This window comes from Uloborus diversus, chromosome 5 (genome assembly GCF_026930045.1).
Source record: "Uloborus diversus isolate 005 chromosome 5, Udiv.v.3.1, whole genome shotgun sequence".
Taxonomy (NCBI): domain Eukaryota; kingdom Metazoa; phylum Arthropoda; class Arachnida; order Araneae; family Uloboridae; genus Uloborus; species Uloborus diversus.
This window is the reverse complement of record NC_072735.1, coordinates 179328213-179351286: the sequence shown is the minus strand read 5'-3', so window position 1 is coordinate 179351286 and position 23074 is coordinate 179328213. Positions and strand designations below refer to the sequence as shown.

The 23074-nt window shown below is 34.4% G+C and overlaps 1 protein-coding gene across 1 annotated transcript in view; it reads left to right on the top strand.

Annotated features, from left to right (window-relative positions):
• The window catches only part of LOC129223310 (CUE domain-containing protein 1-like), a 40612-nt gene that overhangs the window by 2524 nt on the left and 15014 nt on the right, over window positions 1-23074 (top strand). Inside the window, exons 2-4 of the mRNA XM_054857876.1 lie at window positions 5225-5375; window positions 14800-15181; window positions 20996-21165. Of these exons, the coding sequence (XP_054713851.1) occupies window positions 5307-5375; window positions 14800-15181; window positions 20996-21165 (621 nt within the window). The 5' untranslated portion in view covers window positions 5225-5306. The remainder of the gene's footprint in view (window positions 1-5224; window positions 5376-14799; window positions 15182-20995; window positions 21166-23074) is intronic.

Genomic DNA, 23074 nt, shown 5'->3' with positions numbered 1-23074 from the left:
GTTTAGTTCTTTAAGTAAGAAACTAATTTACAGTTGAGGAATGCTTTAAAGCAGTATGAGGAGTGTTTATAAGTGTCTTAAAGAATTTAGTATGCTTCTAAAAAAAAAAATTATACCAACATTTTTCCACAACGCGAAATTTCGACTTACGCGAGGAATCTTGGAACGCATCCTCGTCGTAAGTTGGGACTCGACTGTATTTTTTTTTTTGGGGGGGGGGGGGATTAGATGTCATTGGTTGCTCTGAAACCGCTGTTGCTCTACTTAGCAAATTAGCTGATATAGGAATAGGAGGGAAAACTTTCATTTGGGTAAAAAATTGGCTGACCGGAAGGAAACAAAGAGTAGTTGTAAGGGGAAATTATTCTAATTGGAGTGAGGTCTTAAGCGGGGTTCCTCAAGGATCAGTGTTAGGGCCTGTTTTGTTCATTGTCTTTATGAACGATATTCATAAAAATATTTCTGGGAACATGAATTGTTTTGCTGATGATGTCAAAGTTATGGGGACTGTAGAAAATGAATTACAAGCAAATCAGCTGCAAAAGGATCTAGTTCATATTACGGAGTGGGCTGATAAATGGGGTATGGCTGTTAATGTTGGGAAATGTCAAGTGCTACATTTAGGGCATGGAAATAAGTGTACAAGTTATTATTTGCAAGGTTCAGTCATTAGTCAGGCAGACCAAGTTACTGATTTGGGGGTCCTAATAAGTCAGGATTTAAAGTTTAAACAACAGTGCAGCATTGCTGGCAACAAAGCCAATAAGTTGCTTGGGTTTATCAATAGATCTATTTCAAATAAATCTAAAGAAGTTCTTCTGCCCTTATATAGAAGTTTGGTAAGACCCCATTTGGAGTATGCTGTTCAGTTTTGGTCTCCTTATCTTAAGAAAGACATTAATGTATTGGAAAGGGTTCAAAGGCGGGCTACAAGGCTAATAAGTGGACTTTCCCACTTAGATTATGATTCCAGGCTTAGAAGGCTAAAAATGTACAGTCTTGAGCAAAGAAGAGACCGAGGGGACATGATTTAGTTGTTTAAATTTATTAAAACGAAAGATGTTACAGGGCTAAAGTTTAGCACTGAAAACAGGACAAGGGGTCATTGTTTTAAGCTATTTAAATCTCAGGCTAACATGGATATTAGGAAAAATTATTATTTTAGCAGGGTAGTGGAACAGCTTACCGGAAGAGGTGGTAATGAGCAAAGGAGTAGACAGTTTTAAGAGGGCCATTGATCTTCACTGGGGATTGTAAATTGACTAGGACCAGTCTAGCTGGGCCCAGAGCCTGTTGCTGGTCGTCACTTTTGTATTTGTATTTGAAACAACGATATGTGACGATCTGTGAAAGCTTTTTAAAAGTGATTATATTTTTTTTCTTAATTAGTATAATATATTGTTTACCTATTATTATTAAATTTGAATTCCTCATCTTTTTCTGAGTTTTGGGCTCTCAAAGGATAGTGTCACTAATTGAACCGATGCAATACAGTCTGCTTTTTATGATTTAAACATTTGACTTTAAATATTTATTTAAACAAAAGAATTATTTATAGGGGCATTCCACGGTATTTTTGACATTTATGTAGAGTCCGTAACATGACCTTTTTTGCCATAACTTTTTACTTTACTGTTTGATTAGCATATTATTTTATTTTGATCTTTTCTTACCAACACACCAGCTCCAATTAAAATAATTTGCAAATCAAACGGTAAATTAAAAAGTTATGGCAAAAAAAGGTCTTGTTACGGACTCTACATAATGTCAGAAATATCGTGGAATGCCCCTATAACTTTTGCTGGAGACATCATTTGGTCAAAATACTATAAAATGGTCCTTAAATAAAAATATAGATAATGTCACGTACAAAATTTAATTTTACTACAATTTTGATTTATATATGTTTAGTGTTAGGTTAAGTGAAACAAAGAATGAAAGAAATAAATGCAAATAAATTTAAAGTAATTTAGGTGAGGTTCAGCATGGCCATGCTCACATGTTTTACGGCAGTAATGGGAGGGATGCAGCTGTTTGTTCTTGATAAGTTTCTGTTTATTGGGTTGTAACTGATGAAACACATCATAGGTTACTTTAAAATCTCCAGTTTTGCTCGATGTTATGATTTTATACTTTAATTCGAAAACATTTACAGATATGCTGTGATAAATCCATCCAGTGGGGGATGTTCACTGAATGTTTGGAGCTATTTTGCTTATGCAGAAAGGTATTTTTAGAGTTGACATTATTTGACAACTATAACCCTTGTTCTGGTGGAGATTTTGAGAAACCGATTCCCTTATTCTAATGGGAAATTTTAACCAACATTTTTATTTTTCTTATCGGAAGTTTTAAGGATTATTGTCCTCATTCCCCCAAATGGGCATTTAATTAACTTAATCCAAGTGAAGTTATAGTGTATTGATTTTTAGTAATTTTTAATAATCGTAATTTAAAATAATAAATTGTATTAATAAAATTAATTTTTATCTCGCAGTTTAAAGTTCCAAGAGTTGCAGTAAGGGTCTGATTTTCCCTCAATATCGGCAATTCTGTGAGTGCTTGCAGAGTTCGAGTTGGACTGATTTTTGGGTAAAGGAGTTTGGTTGAAGGTTCTAAAATTTCCGTACCCAGTCTTTCTCCCTTCAACTCTGCAACCCAGCATTTCAATCATTTATCAAATCACTTATGTATTCATTTAGTAGTTAATTCATTTAGATTTATTACATTATCTTAAATCTTCATTTGACAATCCTCTTATTCATTCGTTCATACACCGATTTTCTTGTTCATTCACTATTTTAGTGCCACATTTATTGTTTTCCAGTATAAATGATTTGATTAACTTATTTATTCCTTCATCATTCCATTTTTATTCAGTTATTTATACATTCTTTTATTGATTCATTCATTTGATGAAAAATATCTTAAAGGATCAAATCGAAAACATTTCATTATTTTTCACTTTACCCCATGAATAACTAAAATTAAAAATTTTAAAAACCACCCGACTCAGTCGCAAATGTTAGAATTAAGAGAAAAAATTAAAAAGCCTTGTACTATTAAAATCAATTACAAGTATTTTAAAAATAGAAACAGGCAACAGATTAAAATTTTAAATCATTGCTTTTTAATTTCCTTGTCGTCCAACAATGAATTCCATTACCAATCGCGTGATTAAAGGCTTAGCCATATTTAAAATCCGCTTTAAAAAGCGTTATAATTCGAATTCTACATAACATGGAAGTTCCAAACATATTCTATCAAACGCAGGAAAAAACTTTTATTTTAGTACTAAATTTTTAAATATGTTTTCGCTGCAAAAATCGCCAAAAAACTTTTATAGGTTTTTAAGTAATATCTTTGTTAATTAATGTCACCTGAAGAAGCAACCTAGCTAAGAACTCTTGACTAACTCTCCTTTCAAACAAAATTTTTTTTTTTCAAAATCGGTCCATTCGTTTAGGCGCTAGAGTGCCATAGACAGATACACACACACACACACAGACACATCAAACTTATAACCCCTTTCCTTTGTGGTCGGAGGTTAAAAAAGTGAAATATTTTCACTTTTTTTTTGAAGGTACAAATTTACAACCAAAAATAGCATTTTGATACAAGTTTCACTACAAAATACATTGCTCTCTCTTTATGTACTGTAATTTTCAAAATAAATTTTCAGTTTGCTCATTTTGAAAAAGTTAAATTCTGCACCTCAGAGCCAGAAGAATGTAAGTCACATTATGATAATTTTACAGGGGAGAGGAAAAACTTTTTTCTGGCCCAAGCAAAGGAAAAGACATGCATTCTTCTGAGGGGGATTGGGACTGAAAAGGGGGGGGGTAAAAAAAAACGACAACTGAAAGCCTTAGGACTTTTAGCGTCAGCATAAAAATGAAACAAATAAAAATAAGAGAGAAAAAAAAGTGCAAAATTTTGGTAGGGCTGGTTTTAAGAGCATATGAGTGGTAATTCATGTATTTCTAACAATTCACTTTTTAAAAAGATTTTGATACTCTATGTACACAATGATTTTCCCTGTAGAAACACTTAAACATGAATTACTTTTATTACTTTAGACTTACATTATTTACCCCCTAAGTATTTTGAGATGTCACGAACACTTAGTAATAATTTCATTGATCAAGTATAGCTTGTTTTGGTAAAACAATTGATTTACTAATATCTAACAATGAACACATAAACTAAAATTTACTACTTGTGCTAAATAATGTTTTGCAAATAGATATACAAAGTAAAACAAATAATTGTGTTCTGAAAATATTGACATTTCTGCTTTCTTTTTAATAGTTTCTAGTTTTGGTTTCTTAATTGAAAAATAAAATAATTAAATGAACCCCCGAAAAAGGCACATGAGAGGAGGTTGCCCCTCTCCCCGAATTACTGCCACTGGGACTGCATTCATTTAACCGTGACACAAGCTTGAAAACGATTTTTTTGAAGCATTACGTTAACATGGCTTGATGCAGAATAGGCTTCTACATTCAATGCACTAAAAAGCAGAAAACCGCAATTTTTTGACTTACGTCCTTCTGGCACTGAGGTAAAGAATTATCATGACTGTTTAAATTTGCCCCACATTCTCTTATATTGTTTATGCACCTATTGATAAACCCAATAAGATGCTTGGGTTTATCAATAGATCTATTTCAAACAAATCTAAAGAAGTTCTTCTGCCCTTATATAGAAGTTTGGTAAGACCCCATTTGGAGTATGCTGTTCACTTTTGGTCTCCTTATCTTAAGAAAGACATTAATGTATTGGAAAGGGTTCAAAGGCGGGCTACAAGGCTAATAAGTGGACTTTCCCACTTAGATTATGATTCCAGGCTTAGAAGGCTAAAGATGTACAGTCTTGAGCAAAGAAGAGACCGAGGGGACATGATTCAGCTGTTTAAATTTATTAAAACGAAAAATGTTACGGGGCTAAAGTTTAGCACTGAAAACAGGACAAGGGATCATTGTTTTAAGCTATTTAAATCTCAGGCTAACATGGATGTTAGGAAAAATTATTATTTTAGCAGGGTTGTGGAACCTTGGAACAGCTTACCGGAAGAGGTGGTAATGAGTAAGGGAGTAGGTAGTTTTAAGAGGGCCATTGATCTTCACTGGGGATTGTAAATTGACATGGACCAGTCTAGCTGGGCCCAGAGCCTGTTGCTGGTCGTCACTTTTGTATTTATATTTGTATATTGTTCTTTTAGGTGAAAAAATATCTTTAGTAAGAGTCAGAGGCAAGATTGATGCGATGCTCTCGTGAATCGAACATAGGAGAGCAACCCAGAGATGGCCGCCGTGGAACAGCAGGAGCCTGGCCGGGAGCGGCCCCCGGTCACCCAACTCGAATTCAGACAGGTAAGTGGGGGAAATTATCATAAGAGGGGGAAACCCCAAAGTGGGGGTAAAGGACTAGTTAAGGATCTTTTTTTTAATTTGGAATACTGTATTTTCCTGCGTATAATCCGCAGATTATCTGCTAAAAAAGACAAAGTTTAAGAGGTGCGGATTATACGCAGCCGCGGATTATCCGTGATTTTTTTCCGCCTTTCAGCTTAAAAATTTCAAAGAATATTTTCTTTTTTGAATACTTTTGTGAAACAAATTTTACAATGGCACTGTCATGTGTACACAAAAAACATCGCATAAAATTTTACTTCTCTCATTGACATTTCTGAATTCAAAGTTAAAAATGAAGAGAAATACTTAATAAAGAATCTATGTATTACTTCATAGAAGAGTTTTATGAGTTAGTAATAAAATGGACAAAAAGTATCTCAAGTTTTAAATAAGAAGTAGTTTTCTTCTTTTTTCACTTTTTATATCTCTTATATAAATACAATACAAATGTCAAGACCAGCAACAGGTTCTGAGCCCAGCCACAAGCAATATATTCGAAAAGCAAGAAAAATGAATTATGAGCCGCTGAATTTATTTAAACTAAGAATGTTTCATCCCCTTAATCGAAGCAAAACATTGAAAGAATTTTTCTTTGCAAAAGTTTATAATCATAGTTTAGTATTACAAACTGTACTGCACAAAAAGTTTACTTATTTTAATCTTTTTTCCAACATCATTCTCTCTGAGTGTTTTCTACGAAAGCTACTGTATTTTCCTGTGTATAATCCGCGGATTATTTGCTAAAAAAGACAAAGTTTATGAGGTGCGGATCATACGCAGCCGTGGATTATCTGTGATTTTTTTCCGCCTTAACACCAACGCATTGAACCTCAATAATTTTACAGTAGGATTCACCGATCGAGTTCAAGACCGTACGCCGACTGAATATTGTTTGTTTTACGAAGCATGCATGTTCTTCTTCGCTGCCTGCCTGTATGTTGGTTATTTTACGTTGCTTCAATGTTCCTCTTTGCGATTCAGGTCATGTAAAATAAGCAACATTACAGTGAAATAGGTAGCCATTTGCACAAGATTAGACCGTTTGCTCCTTTGTCTTGATTCTTTGTTTTTCAAGTAATTAGCGTACTATAATCGAGATTTCAAGAAGAAATCATTATATTTTAGATTATATTTCAGATTAATTTTGATTATGCCTTCAAAGTAATTACCTTTTCACGTTTTTAGTTTAGTTGCTCAAATGGTAAGTTAGATTCAAACTTTATCTTTTTACATCGTATTATCCGCGGATTATACGAAGCTTTTTTTTCTTCATGCCGATTTTAGGACCTGCAGATTATAGATCGCTCGCGGATAATACGCAGGAAAATACGGTATTGTTAAACTCTGAAATTGCTGTGTTGTAGTTTACAGGAAACAGGCCGTGGGATGAAGCAATAATTTCAGTCCGTTTCCGCAACGAAAACTTGTGCTGCCATCTGATTATAGAACAACAAGTTAACTTCTAAATTATTAAAGTTGATTGCAAAATTAGCGAAAAAAATATTGATTAGAATTTTGCTGAAATTATTTTTCGAGTACAAAAGTAGTCAATTAAGAAAGAAAGCATTTTAAAGTCCGATTCCGCGTCAAAAACTCGTTCTGTTATCTGGTGATAGAACAACAAGTTAACTTCTATTTTATTATAGTTGATTGCAAATTTTGCAAAAAAAATATTGACTGAAATGTTTTGTTATAATTATTTTTTGAATACGAAAGTGATCAATTAGGAAAGAAAGCTCTTAATTTTTTATTGCAGCAAAAGAAGGAGGAATTCTGTTAAAATCAAAAAAATTTGCTAGCTGTTTAAGTTTGTTCGAGATTTTTATAAATCATTACAAAATTAATGTTCAATTCTGACATAAGGATATTTATAAAACAAAGAATATAAATGTATGTATGTGTGTATGTTCCCTATACACAGGGCCTGATTATTGCTAAATAGGCTATGGCCTATGGCCCCCATTCTTTAGGGGCCCCAAATGGCCCGAGAAGGAACGTAGGGGGAATGGGGTTACAAACGCCAGAAACAAAGCGTACCAAACTGATCAAAGTTTAATTTTAGGATCGGAAAAGGGCATTTTGCTTTTGTATGATGAGGGAGAAGAAATGCTCACCAAAACTAAAATAAAGTATCCATAGAAATATCTATAGGTAAGCGTTCAATTGGAAATCCATTGTTGATAACGATCATCGTTGAACAATGCTTTGATTGAAATTTGAATCGTAAAGAAAATCAAGAAGAAAGATATGTTTTCATTTTTTCCCCTACGAATGTGAACAAATAATATTCCGGCTTTCCCTGAAATCAGGGGATTTAACATTTTTCCTTTTTGGTTAATTTTCCACAATCTGTCAAGGAATTTTACATTTTTTTTTCAAGCCTGACTTGTTAAGCACACGTCACTTGATGTAACTTTTATTTTTGAAGTAGTCCATGCAAAGTTGGGTGACGCAGCTAGGAAATAAAAATCATTTTTAGAACCCGAAAGAGGTATAAAATGGATGAAATAAAGCTTGTAATCCAAATGTTGTTGCTTTTCAGCAAGGGGGGGGGGGATTATTAAAATTTAAAAATAATGAAAATGGAAAATGAACTTTTATTTTTCACTTTCCACTTTCTTGCACAATTAACAATTTTTGAAGTAAATCATTAGAATAAAGACAATTACATTTTAGATTGTTCTTAGCTATGAAAAATATCAAACGTTTTAAAATGATCAACAAAAATTCATAACAGAAAAAGAATTTATTTCATGATAATTAAAAATTTTCTCACAACATTAATTAAAAAATAATATTAATAGCACTACAAGGAAAATGCAGTGGAAATATAAAAACAAAAAAGTTTTATTAAAAAGCATAGCTTTTAATAATGTAAATATCATAAAAAATATAAAGTTTGAAATTTTTTCCTGAAAGTAAAAATGAAAATTGATAAAGAAATAAGTATAAAATGATACATTTGCAAAACCTCCCAGACCCGTGTTTTGAAGTCGCAGAGAATTCTTTCTTTTTAATACAGAAGAGACGTGACTGCGGTGGAGTTTTTAAATTCGGTGTAGTTTTTAATTCCCTTTGGCAATAGTTGTATAATAAGAAAAAAAAAAAGATTTTTGGGTTCTTTTGACTGAAGTTCAAATATCTTTCCAAAATGGAAGACATTAACTGAGAGTCATCAAATTTTGCTCCGACATTAGTGTTAGGAAGACAGAAATTTTCCGCCCTAAGACTAATTTTTCTGTGAGTTTGAAAGTATTTTGGAAATTTTCTCTTTTTTTGATTTTTTTTTCTAAAAATCTCTAAAATTTAAGCCTTTTGCTGGAGCAGAAGACATTCACTCAGAGTATTAAAATTTTGCATAATAATTAGTGTTAGGAAGACACAAATTTTCCTCACTAAGGCAAAGTGCTCTGAAAAAACTCTTTTTTTTTTGCTCACCCTATTACAAACCCGAGGTAGTCGCATCACTGGACAAACACCTAACCCACTGAGCTATAAACGCAAGTTAATTAGAGCTAAGTGATGCAATAAAATAATGCATCATATCGATTTAATTTCAATTTATTGCTGTTCTACTCCTATTAGTCATAGTGTGATGTTATATAACCTACAGCCTTCCTCAATAAATTGTAGTTCACCACAAAAAGAATTTTTCAATTTGAGTCAGTAGTTCGTGAGATTAGCACATTCAAACTAACAAACTCTACAGCTTTATAATATTAGCGTGATGATAATTTCTGAAAGCTATGTTTTTCAGTAAAATTTATTTATTCATTTATATTTCTGCCGTGTGTGCGTTAATAATATTAGTTTTCAATAGTGTAATGAGAAAAATATCGAATTCTCATGAAAGAAATTCTTGTTGTGTTATGGATTTTTGTTAATCTTTTTACAACGTTTAATATTTTCCATCGCAGTGTCATTGTTTTAACTTTAGCTTACAAACAATCTAAAAGGTAGTTGTTTCCATTTTCATGATATATTTCTATGATTGAACTTGTTCACATATCTCCAGATGGCAGCCCTTGGGACGCGGAAAGAGACTGAAAATAATGGTTTGTGACGTGGAGGCCTGATTGTTAGGGTGTCGAACTAGTAGCTGATGGGTCCCAGGTTCGATTCCAGTTGGTCAAAGATCCTCTGTATTCGTTAATGGTGATTGGGGCATGTTAAACATGTTATGGTCACTCAGTCCTCCATGTGAATATATACCCCTGAGGATGCTGACCAGGTATTGTTTGACTTCAGGTCTGAATCAAAAATCAGAGCTGTCTTCAGGACCCCCACCCAACCTGTTAGATTACATATAGTGGTAGGTACGAGGGACCCTAGAGTGTGAAGTTCATGGGAAACAACTGATTTTCACGTTTTTTGAACTTAGAAATTGCACTTTTTTAGCTGTGAAATTTTCTATAATGAATATGATTTTTTTTAAAAAGTAAAAAAAAGAATATGCTTGTTTAAAGAGTTACACATTCGCTTAGTTGGGAGCATATTAAAAACTAGTATGTTGTGGCCATCACGAAACTTTCTTCTATTTCTTTTTTTTTTTCTGATCCCTCCCCATGCTTGACGAGGAAGCAATATTCCCAACAAAAACAAAATTACACATGCAAAAACTTGACCCAATGTCTGAATTATTGCAAAAGCAAAGCAAAGAGCGAAAATTGAAAGTTATTTTAAAAGCCTTGCTTGAATGAATTACAAATATTTTATTTGTTAACAAACATAGATGGCAACAGTTAAAAATTTTAAATCATTGAGATAATATTTCCTATCATTTCCATACAATTAAAATCACGAGAAATACGCAGACGACAATCTATTACGATTTATCTTTCTTATTGTTGCATTAATAAAAAATATTTTTATTCGCAAAAAAAAAAAAAAATCAACACCTCTTGGAGCGATCGGCGTCAAAATAGAACCATAGCCTGTTTACATATGGATTCACATATATTCCAAATTTCAACCAGAACGTAGCATTACTTCTTGAGATAGGGCACTCAAAATGGAAAAAAAGAACGGGCGATTGCGCTACCCCCTTTTTAGCTGTTGACACCAAAATAAAATCAGCTCTTATACCCACTAAGGGCTACTTGTCAAAAATTTTTTGTTTGATTCCGTTAGTTATTTCTTGAGATACAGCAGTCACAATTGACGACAAAAAACGTTCTCTAGCTCAACCCCCGTTTGAGTTATTGACACCAAAATTGAATCAGCACCTGTTCCTGTTAATACCAACATATGGACCAAATTTTGTTTGATTCCGCCAGTTACTTCCTGAGGAATAGCAAGCACGTGTAACTCGAAAAACATCCCATTGCTCCACCCCCCTTGGAGGAATTCGCGCCAAAAACTAATGGGCACAAGTTCACATAGGGGCACATATGTGTACTAAATTTCGTTCGATTTCATGCGGTAGTTTTTGTTGTAGAGCGGCCACAAAAAACTGGTCACACACAGACGTGACACACATACATACACACATACATACATACACTCATACATACATACACACACACACACAGACAGACAGACATTTTCCAAAAATGGTCGAAATGGACTCAGCACACCTCAAAACGTTCGAATCCGTCAAAATTCGAAATTCGAAAATTTGCACGAATCCAATACTTTCTTCTATATATTAGATATAGAAGAAAGTAATAATGGTCATATGCTCACTAAATTCATTTATTTTCAGGAAACACACAGAAAAATTGGACTATTAAAACACTTTTTGTTTGTACAATAAATCAAATTTTAGCTTTCCAATTTGAACAACATTAAAATTAAAAAATGCATAACTGACAAATCACTTTTGAAAGGATCCTCTGAACAACAACAAAAATAAATAAAATAGCTAGATATACATCAAATAGTTGGTTAGTATTCAAGATGCTACATATTCGGCAGGCAAACCAAATAGTAAACCAATTTACATATTTGACACTTAGTAAACAAGTACATTTTTTTATACAATAAATGAAAGTTATAGTATTGTACCGTAGTAGAAAATGAATTCAAAGTGTTATTTACTAATATCATCCCATTCAAAGTAATTATAATGTTAGAGAAAGTACACATATGTACAATTATCAGTTACTATTATCAATAGTTCAGTTACTAACAAGACTAAGGTAGCAGAAAAAACTCTTGGACAAATTGTAATATTTTGAGCAACTTGGGTTTTTAAATATACAAGAATTCTTTATTTATAACATAATATGCTGTTTTGATGCTTCAAAACAGAGATCAAGGAATAAATAAATTATCAAGTTGAGCAGTATTGTAGATAAACTTAAACCAAATAAGCCATTTAGTAGTGTTCACATATTTGTGCCAAAAGTGAGAAAAAAACATAAGAAATGGTGAACTCCATCCTGGCAAAAAAAAAAAAATAAAAAATACTTAAGTAGCATGTGCTTTATTTTTTTTTTATTTTTGGGGAGCGATTGTTACTAGCTTTATTTTTGTATCTTTATTCTTTTTTTCCGTAAAATCCCAAAAGTAACCTCCCCCATATTTTCAAAACGAAACTTGTTGATTTCAGAAGGGGAGGGGGGGGGGGGGGTTATAACCGAAATTTTTTTTAAAAAAATTAGCGAAAATAATAATTTTTAGTAGTATTGATTTTAGAGTATAGAAAAGAAATAAGTAAATGAGGAGTGAATGAAGAGTAAGAAATTAATTAATTAAAACCTGTCATATTTTTCTTCTTGTGAGCATGTGGCACACGTTGTGCCACAATAAAGTGCACGTGGGCGCTTTTTTTTTTTTTTCTAAAGAAAGGATTTTGCACCTTAGTTGGCAAAACCCCTATAATTTATCACTTGAAAATAAATCATGTGCTGAATGTAATAAGGATACAGTAAAAGAAGCAAAATCTTAATGTTCTTGTTTCAAAATAAAAGCAAAAATCACAATCACGATCCCAAATTATTTACGAAAATTGTACTTTTGAATACTGTGCATTATAAAATTCACGAGCCTAAAAACAGACGAGTCTCTTACTCGATTTAGTAAAATATACATTTCTGATGATCCTAAACTCGTTCAAGTACTTTATTTCTCCTTTAAAAAAGGGTATTTTTTAAAGTTTCACGCTACTTTTTAAGCAACGCGTTTTCAAAATGGTATTGTGCTGAAGATTGTTTAGTTTCACAAGTCAGAACAAAAATGCTCCTTCCAAAATGAATAAAAAGCAGTACAATTGCATAAATTTCTTTTGTAATACATATGAACAAAAAAAAAAAAAAAAAAAAGACGCCCAATGAGTACACCATGGAGAACTTTTTTTTTTGTTTAAATCATTGTGTTTTTTTTTTTCTTTCTTTTTTTTTAGATAAGAAAACCTGCACTGGAGGGGGAAACTAAACCTCTGTAAAGGCTTTCTAAGTACAGAGTTCATACAGGTCATGGAAATCCTGGAAAGACAATGAAAAAATTTAACACATTTCAGACCTGGAAAAGTCATGGAAAATGAATATTTTTGTTAAAAGTCATAGAAATTTATTTAAAGTCATGGGAACATGTCCTGGCCAAACTAAGTAACAGTAGCTAAAAGAACATTAGAAATCTTTAGTGATTTAACAGTGTTGCATATTAAAACTGGAAAATTGAACGATCTCAAAATCAAGTGAGTTTTAATATCCTATTGCTTCCACTTCTGTAGCAGCCGCCAGCTTACTTTTGCAATGAGATTTTACTGCTTTGACGTTACAAAATTTGATCTTACCATTAATTTCACCTCCTCTTATATTTTATATTCTGTCATAGCAGACTTGCATGTTCTTAATATTCCCACGCCCACTCAAAAATCACAATTCGATTGCATCAGACTTTGTTTTTAAATTTTTAGAGTTTATCTTAATTTGCTGAAGGTTTTAGTAAATGAAGATAATCAGGTGATAGAATACAGAAATGGGGGAATTCGTGTACTTTAAAACAGTAGTGCCTAACATATGGCCCAAGAAACTGATCCATGTGGCCTTCTGCTATGTTAAATGTCAAGAATCGAGCACTGTTCATGATTTTCCAAAACCTATTCATTTGTACATGCATTTGAAAATAAGTAAACAAGTACATTTGATTCAAAAGATATATTCACTACTAATTTTTCATTATTATCTGGTTTAGAAAAAAAAAAAAAAAACTATTGAAGACTGGCTTTACTTTTAAGAACCAAAATGCAGCCAAGTTAGATGGATGATTAGGTGCACCATGCACTTAGGTGCACCGCACCACCTATAAAGCAATGTTTTTTTGAAGGAAATTCATTGAAACTTACTAATGACTCATTCAACTTTTGTCCCATTCATTATCATTTTGTTTTATTTATTAAACATTATAAGGAGTTCCATCTGTGTGTTGCATTCCCTATATTTTTACTTTACTAAAATTGTATGATGAAGAAAAATAATAATAGTTTAATTTTTGCAGGCTACAGTGATATTTTTTCTATCATAAGTAAGTGCTTTGATGAGGTAGTAGCATTCGAGTAGAAGTTTTGCGAATGCTCATTTCGAAATACTATTGAGTTTGATACTAAATACATAGTACTCTTTATACTTTCATAGTACTCTCATACATAGTTTTTCTTCATGTAACAGTGTCATAAATGTTTTTATAAAGTCTTGAAAAAGTCATGGAAATTTTTCATCTAAATAGAGTATGAACCCTGTAAGTAAAGCAGAAAATGTTATCTTTTTTTTGGGGGGGGGGGGCAAATGAAGATAATCAGAAAGTTTTTAGGTGAAGGGGGAGGGGTAAATTCGGGATTATATAAAATTATTTCATTTTTTACGAAAAAAGGGGAGCTATATTCGATAGGGGGGTTACTTTTAGAATTTTACGGTAGTTTAAATTTTTTTCAACTTGCAATATTTAGTGCATCATTAACAGAGTAATTAGAAGATGTTTAAAAAATGTTTAAAAAAACTTTGCTAAATTTCTGCGAGAGAACTCAAAACCCCATGGTCTAAGTTTGCTAAAGATGTCTTTAATTTGTGCCTTTAAGACATCAGTTTAAGATTTTTCTCTGTGAAAAGCCTTCCTTACCCTTACAAAGTCCAAACTTCTTCCGTATTATTATTAATTAGACTTTATTTCAAAAAACATTACGGGGACAACTCTGGAAACTCCTCTCTATTTCCGAAACATTGACAAAACTCTACTATTTTTAAAACTACAATTCCAAAACATTATGCGAGAGAACATCAGAAGCCCCTCCCTCAAGATATCCTAAAATAGTCTTCAACTTCCTAAAAACATTTTGCCCTCGCACTTATAAACCTCACTCAGTACCTCTGCTCTAACGTGCTTATATTTTTAGTTGCCACTTTTTAGATGACCTCTAATCTCGACCTTCGTCTCTCTCCAGGCCATGCGAGACTTCAAGACCATGTTCCCCGAGATGGATGAGGACGTCATAGAGGTCGTGCTGAGGTCGAACAACGGGGCGGTCGACTCCACCATCGACCAGCTGCTGGCCATGAGCACCGACAACGAGAACGAGCGCCTCAGGACCGAGCTCGACGCGACGGAAAACGACGAGCTGCCGCCCCGGTACTCCCCTTCCACCCCGCCCCCCTCCTATAACCAGGCGGTGCCCTTCGCCCAGAGCCCCTCCCGGGCCCCCGCCTCCGGGGAGGCGAGGGCGACCCCGGAAAGGGCCCCCAGGGTGGTCCCGCCCCCCAGGAGGGTGGAAGGACGGGCGGCGTCAGAAGCCCCCGCCGTGCAGTTCAAGCTCCCGAAAGTGAATGGTAATTGGAAAGTTTTGAAGTGAATTTTCATTCATCTTCTTTATCTTCTTTACTAATAATAAAGCTGAAAGTCTCTCTGTCCGGAGGATGTCTGGATGTCTGTAGGATGTCTGTGACGCGCATAGCGCCTAAACTGTTCCGCCGATTTTCATGAAATTTGGCACAAAGTTAGTATGTAGCATGGGGGTGTGCACCTCGAAGCGATTTTTCGAAAATTCGATGTGGTTCTTTCTCTATTCCAATTTTAAGATAAAAATTAACTTCAGACGGACGAGTAAATTACGAAATTATCATAACGTGGAACCGTAACATGGGCACAAGCCAATGGGCGAGATACAAAATTATCATAACGTGGAACCGTAAGATGGGTACAAGCCAACTGGCGAGAGAATTCACCATACATTATTTGTAAATATACAGGCGAACCAAAAGACCTTTTGATTTTTCTATTACGGGCAAAGCCGTGCGGGTATCACTAGTTACTAATAATAAAGCAGAAAGTCTCTCTGTCCGGAGGATGTCTGGATGTCTGTGACGAGCATAGTGCCTAGACCGTTCGGCCGATTTTCATGAAATTTGGCACAAAGTTAGTATGTAGCATGGGGGTGTGCACCTCGAAGCGATGTTTCAAAAATTCCATGTGGTTCTTTTTTTATTCCAATTTTAAGAAAAAAACTATCATAAATGACGAAATTATCATAGCGTGGAACCTTAACATGGGTACAAGCCAATTGGCAAGAAATTTCACCATACATTATTTGTAAATATACAGGCGAACCAAAATACCTTTAATTTTTCTATTACGGGCGAAGCCGTGCGGGTGCCACTAGTATTGAATAGCAGCCAATTCACCCAATTTGTTTGGTATACTCCCGAATTTTGATGCCTTCTCTCACTCTCTCTCTAATAAAATAAATATCTCCCGAATTTTTATCCACACAACAAAATTCCCTAAAAAGGGATTTTTCAGTGACTAGAACTTGGGGCTCCCCGGTATCCTCCGAAAATCCCTTTGGTAAAGTGATCACAATCCCAAAAATATGCAAGCATGAAAAGGCGTGTCAGTGCTAACTCTTAATTAGCTACTGGTTTGTTTAGCACTCTTGGCCTCCTTAAGAGGTTTTCCATCTCCAGCTCAGTCACTTTCCTATGCCGGGCTGATGAGTGCTAATAAGCACGAAACTGTAGTCCTCGGATGTAATGACTGAGCTGGTGGTGTACTTCATGAAAAGGTTATTTTTTTAAACATTATTTAATTTTCCTTTTAAAAATTTGATTTCCCAAAATAAGTTATATAAAACATTCCAAATTTTTTTCTGGATTTCCCAAATTTTTACCTGTTGCAAGAAATGTTTATTATATTCTATATATATATATATATATATAAATGGATGTTGGTAAATTTGTTCCCTAAGATCTCAGAAACTACCCGTCAGATTTGGCTCAAACGTTCATTGTTTGTTCTTTTTGGTACTGGGGAGGTTTGTAGACCAGTTGGAAAATATCCGATTGATAGTTCCTTTTTTATTCTAATTTGTCCAAATTTTCGCATAAATGCCCCAATATGACGGTGAAAAATATGTGCACACATTCAAATTATGTGTCCATCGAAAGCGCTTATTTTTCTGCTGAAGATGGCATCTGTTAAAAGGTTCTAAGTTGTATGAAAATCGAGTTACGAGCTTTTTTTGTTCCATGTTCGAAGGCTTTCCTCAACCCAATTCATTATTTAGTGTGTCATCTCAACTCCCAGTTCATAGTTAGAATTGTTGAATGCTTTTGTGTTTCGTCTGACTGTTTGAGACTTTTCTCGAGTCAAATCTGAAAGTAATGTTTTTTCCCCAAGATTGGCTAATAATAACTAGATTTGGTGGATTATTTTCCATTTAAACCGAACTTTTGTGTAATTAATGGTTTTTTTTAAAATTATTTGTGCTGATTGGATTTTTTAATCATTATCCAATCTAACAGCAGAAACCTCGCCAAAATTTATGCAAAAAGATTTCAGTAGCGTATTCATTTGGCAGTTTTTTCAACTGTCCCGGTTTTTGAAATCAAAGACTGCTTAATAATGTTTGCCAGCTTTCACCATGTAAAAAAAATATCGTCAATCAAAGAATCTTTAAAAACTTTTTTTACTGTAAAATAATCCAGCTACTAAATTAGGCAAATCCATGAACAGCACAAAAACTTCCATTAATATGACTTTGTGCACAAATTCAAACCATCGCCAAATTTTACTACTTATTTTGGAAACATTTTGGATGAAATTGTTTAGCACCATTTTATGGTGACCAAAAGTATCTTAGCATATGGCGACAATATCTCTTTAACCAAAATTGGTAACATACCGTTTTACAAAGTAAGGAGGGGGAGCATTATCCAACGTATCCCAAAACGAGATTCCCGCAAATTCGGAAATATTTTAAATCGCACCAAGAACCCACAATAATTGAAATTTTCCAAAATAACTAAAGCAAGTTTAAGGGGATCAGGAGCGCGCGGCTAAATTTTTTTAAACAGTTCGTTCTTCAATAGACATACAGAGAAGGTAAGACAACATGTAAAAAAAAAGTATTAACTGATAAATCTTTTTAAAAATGTGAAGTTTAATTTCATATTTCGGAAATTCTTAACATTTGTATACGCTTAAATTTCCTGTTTTTGTTTCGAAATGAATACTATTTTGCTCTTTTTACTTACTGCTACTTTCGTTTTATGAGTAAGGAAGAAGCTAGATTTTAAATATTGTCAAAAAGGTGTGTTTTAAGTTCTTTCACTTAAAACAGAAAACAAATGCAAGTAACGATTGTTTCTCATAATTATTGCTAACCCAGGCAACGCCGGGTATTTTTGCTAGTCATTTATAAAAGACAACTAACTTAAACCTCTTTTCAGACATATATTTTTTCAACATTTAAGTTATAGATTTTTTAACTTCAAAATAGTAATAATAGTAATCTCAAATGCCAAGTTTTATATCCTGACAGATTTTGGAACCCAGAATTTTGGGTTCTATGAAGGCCTAATTAAAAAAATCCCTATTCATATTTTTAACATTTTTTACCTTCAAGTTTTTTGCATTAAATTTGTTCATGCAAAATCTCCCTAATTTAAAACTTGTTCAATGTTGGCAGCTAGAGTTATTCTCTCTCCACATCAAACCAATAATGTTTTTTGTTAAATTCGACCTTGCCATCAGATGCAGATCCAAAAGGGAGAGTCACAACTTTCCCTTAAGCCAAAGCCAGAAGTTGTGTTTTGGGGATTTATATTTCAAAAAAATTACCCCTCCTCCTCTTCACCTATGGCCAAAATGACACTTATGATCCTCTTTCCAATGTTGACCTCCTCTAAATCCAAAAGCTGGGTCTGCCCTTGCTTACGATCTCAGATTTTGATGAAATTTGATACAGAGGTAGTGCTTATTTCTTTCTATCTAATAAAAATCTAGTGATAGCATCACAGCAGGCAATGAAATTGTTAAAATGGAATGAAGTTGAAAAGTTTGGCTTAGTTTCATAATCAAGGTTTTAAAGTTTGACCAAGGGGGTCACAAAACGAACCAAATGAAAGTGCTTGAATTTCCCCGGGGTTGAGAGGAGGTTTGGTGGTAAATGACAGGGAACGGAAAGCAGTAGCCTCCTAGTTGACCTTTTTTTTTTTTTTGAAAAATACAAAGCCATTTTGCAGCACTAAAAATTCAAAAAGTAAGTTACAATGCCTCAATGACCCAAGTTTCAAAATGACCTGGTGGGTGTGTTCAGCCAATGTCTGGGGTACCTGGCCTATCACCAGGGTTATTCCCAACCCCCCTGATTTTGAGTTTTGAAGCCAGGAGCACCCCAACCTAAAATTATTTGGAAGGCAAAAGATCCCAATTTGTCAAATATTACCCTAAATTTTGCCGAATGATAAAATATGGTTATGCGCACATAACTACATGTAATGAAATGGAACATTCAAGCATTTAATAAAAATTGCAATAACGTCTCAAAATTAACTGAATTGTGAGTTAAAATTTGCCGAATAAGGGAAATTTTGGTTGATCAGAGTGATCTCCAATTAGGAGCACCCCTGTTTGAAGCTGCTAACAAACAGGGTTGGCATTTTGATGCCAAAAACTGGTTTAAACAGTAGGTAACTCAAAAACCGAAGTTGATGCTAAAAAAAATATAAAAGGCAAATTTTAAATGTTAATTTTTTTTTTCTCAAGAACATTATGAATCCACATTACCTGAAAAACCATTAATTTGTATTGAAAAGTAATTCTTCACAAAGTCAATTTAATTGTTGTCTTCATCAACAATAAATTGATATTGAATGTTTTATAAATTGCAGTGTTAATTGCAGAATAAGTTGAAATTTTTGTGTGATTTTATTTCAAGAAACTTCACCTGTCTTGTTTTTATATCAATGTATCATTTTTAAAAACTTATCTAATCACCACAATAAATTTCATTAGGTTAGAATTATTTGCAGCATTCTTTAATTTTGTTTTGGAAACTTCCTGAGTCTTTTTTCATGGATTTTTTTTTTCACATGACAACTAATGACCTTACATGACAATTAATGACCTTAAACCATTTCTTAAAGTCATTTTTCATGTTGCTGAATGTTTTCAACATTAACACTAAAAAGCCTCTCTGATAGTTTGATTGTTCAATAAATTGAATGATGACTGACTAATGACATGAAAAATGAAACATTCTGATTTTTAATCGTATGACCTTATTTGAGTACTAATGTAATCCTTTAATTATTAGCCTCATAGGAGGTAAATACAGTTGACTCTCTGTTTAACGACTTTCAAGGGACCACAAAAAATCGTCCTTAAGTAGAAATCGTCCTTAAATAGAATGCTTTTAACACTACAGCGGACCATCTGGGACCGTGAAAAGTCGTCGTTAAATAGAGCGTCGTTAAACAGAGAGCCAACTGTATTGACCTTTAGATCAATAAAGATAGGAGGGGGGGACCAGGGCCGGCTCTAGTAGTTCTGCCGCCCTAGGTGATATTGACAAGTGCCGCCCCCCCCCCCCATGGAATAATACTAATAACAATAATATTAAATAATAATATATTCATGAAATAAAAACAATAGTAAAGTGCTTAAAATTAAAGTGAGTTTCAAGTTAAATTCCAAACTATGTTTTGCATATCCTGGCACTGGTACGCCTCTAAATTATTTTGTTTAGCATTGAAGCAGTGAATCTTATGGCGCTGAAACAGATATTCGTGCTTTAAAAAAATATTTCAATTTTGAAATTTGCCGCCCCTTAAATCTGCCACCCTAGGCGGCCGCCTAGGTTGCCTACCCCAAGAGCCGGTAGGTATTTTACAATTTTAACAAAAAAAAAAATCATTACCTGTTCAACCCCTGTTCCCTCTAGTTTCACCTTTTTACCTTTCTCTTTTTTTAGTCGGATGAAATTCCAAATGCTAAATACTGCCAACTGCCCACCAGCCAAACTGTTGGGATTGCTCTTCGAAAAAGAATCTAACTTTACATTTTAGCACGCCAAGATAACATGACTGAACATTACTATGCATTCCGTTCTGTTTAATCATTAGAGAAAATATGTAGACTCACTCAGGAAGAGTTTTGAAAAAGAATTCACTCAAAATAGGGTTTGCACAGAGACCCCTTCAGTCCTTCTAGGTATACTGCATTTTTTAGTTTTTCTAGTGTTGAGGTATTGTATCTTATGTATGATAATGTTTACTATTGGAGTGGAAACTCTATGTATGTCTAAAATAATTTTCCATTTTTTTAATATAACATTTGAATTGGCTGATCTTTTTTTTTTTCAGAAACTTCTGAGGCTGCAGAGAGTGCAGAGGGAGAGACCCCCGCTGCAGCATCCTCTGAATCAGATGTGGCCTTGAAAACGTTGAAGGAATGGAACCCTCCACTTTTAGGGGAGCTTCCACCAACATTCCTGAAAATTAGCGGAGTGCCTGCTACTAAATCAAACACAAAAGTAACCACTTCTGTTCTCTCTGTCTTTGGAAATGAAAGTATTTCACCAACTTTGCAAGATGTTATGTCCAGTATATCATGGCACTAGTTCAATACTAAGTGCTAAGACATCTTTAACCCAAGCGTGTTCATGTCTCTTCATGTTACGTTAGTGCTCACATTTCGTTTCTTTCCCTGCCCTAGCGATCTGTGAGACAATTTAAAAAAAAAAAAAATGATTTCTGTTAGTGTTTGCTTCAGCTAATAAAATGGATACCATTTACTATTCAAATGTATGAAATGAAGAACAATGCTTACTCAGCGTACGCTGAAAGAAATAAATGTCGGGAAGGTTGACTAGGTTATTGCGCTATCAGTCTAAATGACGGACATACATTTCCAAAAGCTATGAGACCCTAAAGTACCAAAAGAAATTCTCAGAACTCTGTGTGAGGGTTAGGGAGTTACTCAAGGTCAACTACACAGATGGGGACCCCATTATCAAGATAAGGATTGACGGGGGAAAGGGCAACATATATGACAACATGGGAGGAATAGGCCAATACCCGACTATTTAAGGGTTAAAAAGTGACTTTGAAATTTCCACATAAAAGCAGGACGAGTGGTTATTGTTTTAATCTGTTCAAATCTCAGGCTAACCTGGAAATAAGGAAGAAATACTACTTTAGTAGGGTTGTAAGCTCTTAGAACAGCTTACCGGAAGAGGCTGCAAGGGCAGATCCAGAATTTCTTCAAAGAGGGGCAATGATTCTTTTACTTGCCTCTTGCTACTTATCTGATTTGCACATGCTTAAGGAGGAGTGGGCTGCTGCATCATTATATAACTCAAAACAGCTGCAATATCGAGATTTAGCCAAGGAGGGTGAGGCAGAAGGTTGTCTCCTAACCTTTTCCTTCTCTTTTTCATTGCCAAAGGTATTCTTAAATTTCATTTTTCGAACTTCAATTTCGAAACATTGCCACTGCAGAGTCTCTCAAGTAAGGGGCGATCGTCCCCATCCGTTCTTGAGAGGCTGTGACGAGCAAGGGGCCGTCGATCTTCATTGAGGACTAATAAATCAACTAGGACAAGCCTAGCTGGGTCCAGTGCCTGTTGCTAGTCATCACATTTGTATATCTTTACTAATAATAAAGCTGAAAGTCTCTCTGTTCGGATCTCTGTCTGTCAAGATCTCTCTCTGTCCGGATCTCTATCTGTCAAGATCTCTCTCTGTCCGGATCTCTGTCTGTCAAGATCTCTCTCTGTCCGGATCTCTGTCTGTCAAGATCTCTCTCTGTCCGGATCTCTGTCTGTCAAGATCTCTCTCTGTCCGGATCTCTGTCTGTCAGGATCTCCGTGACGTGCGTAGTGCCTTGACCATTCGGCCGATTTTCCTGAAATTTGGCACAAAGTTAGTTTGTAGCAAGGGGGTTGCACCTCGAAGCCATTTTTCGAAAATTCGATGTGGTTACGAAATTATCATAACGTGGAACCGTAACATGGGCACCAGCCAATTGGTGAGAAAATTCATCATACGTTATTTGTAAATATGCAGCCGAACCAAAAGACCTTTTTATTTTCTATTACAGGCAAAGCGGTGCGGGTACTACTAGTGTATAAATATCGGCAAACAAAAAACTGCAAACAAGTTCCAAAACAGCTCAGTTAGAACTGTTCAATATTTGCTTGCAATTGTGCCTTAGCTCTAGCAATAAGGCAATTATTTTTAGCTTTTAACATAGAATTGTTTGCTAGACATTGAAACATATAAAAATGCTTTCTCACATCATTTCTTAACAAATAATTGGTCTACTGTCATCTGTTTTAAGTACTTGTAGCGTTTAATAAAGCTAGGTCTCACAATATTTTCTGCAAGGCCTGGTTCAGTTGATCTCTGCAATTTTGTGTCACTTGCCAGGTGTTACAATAT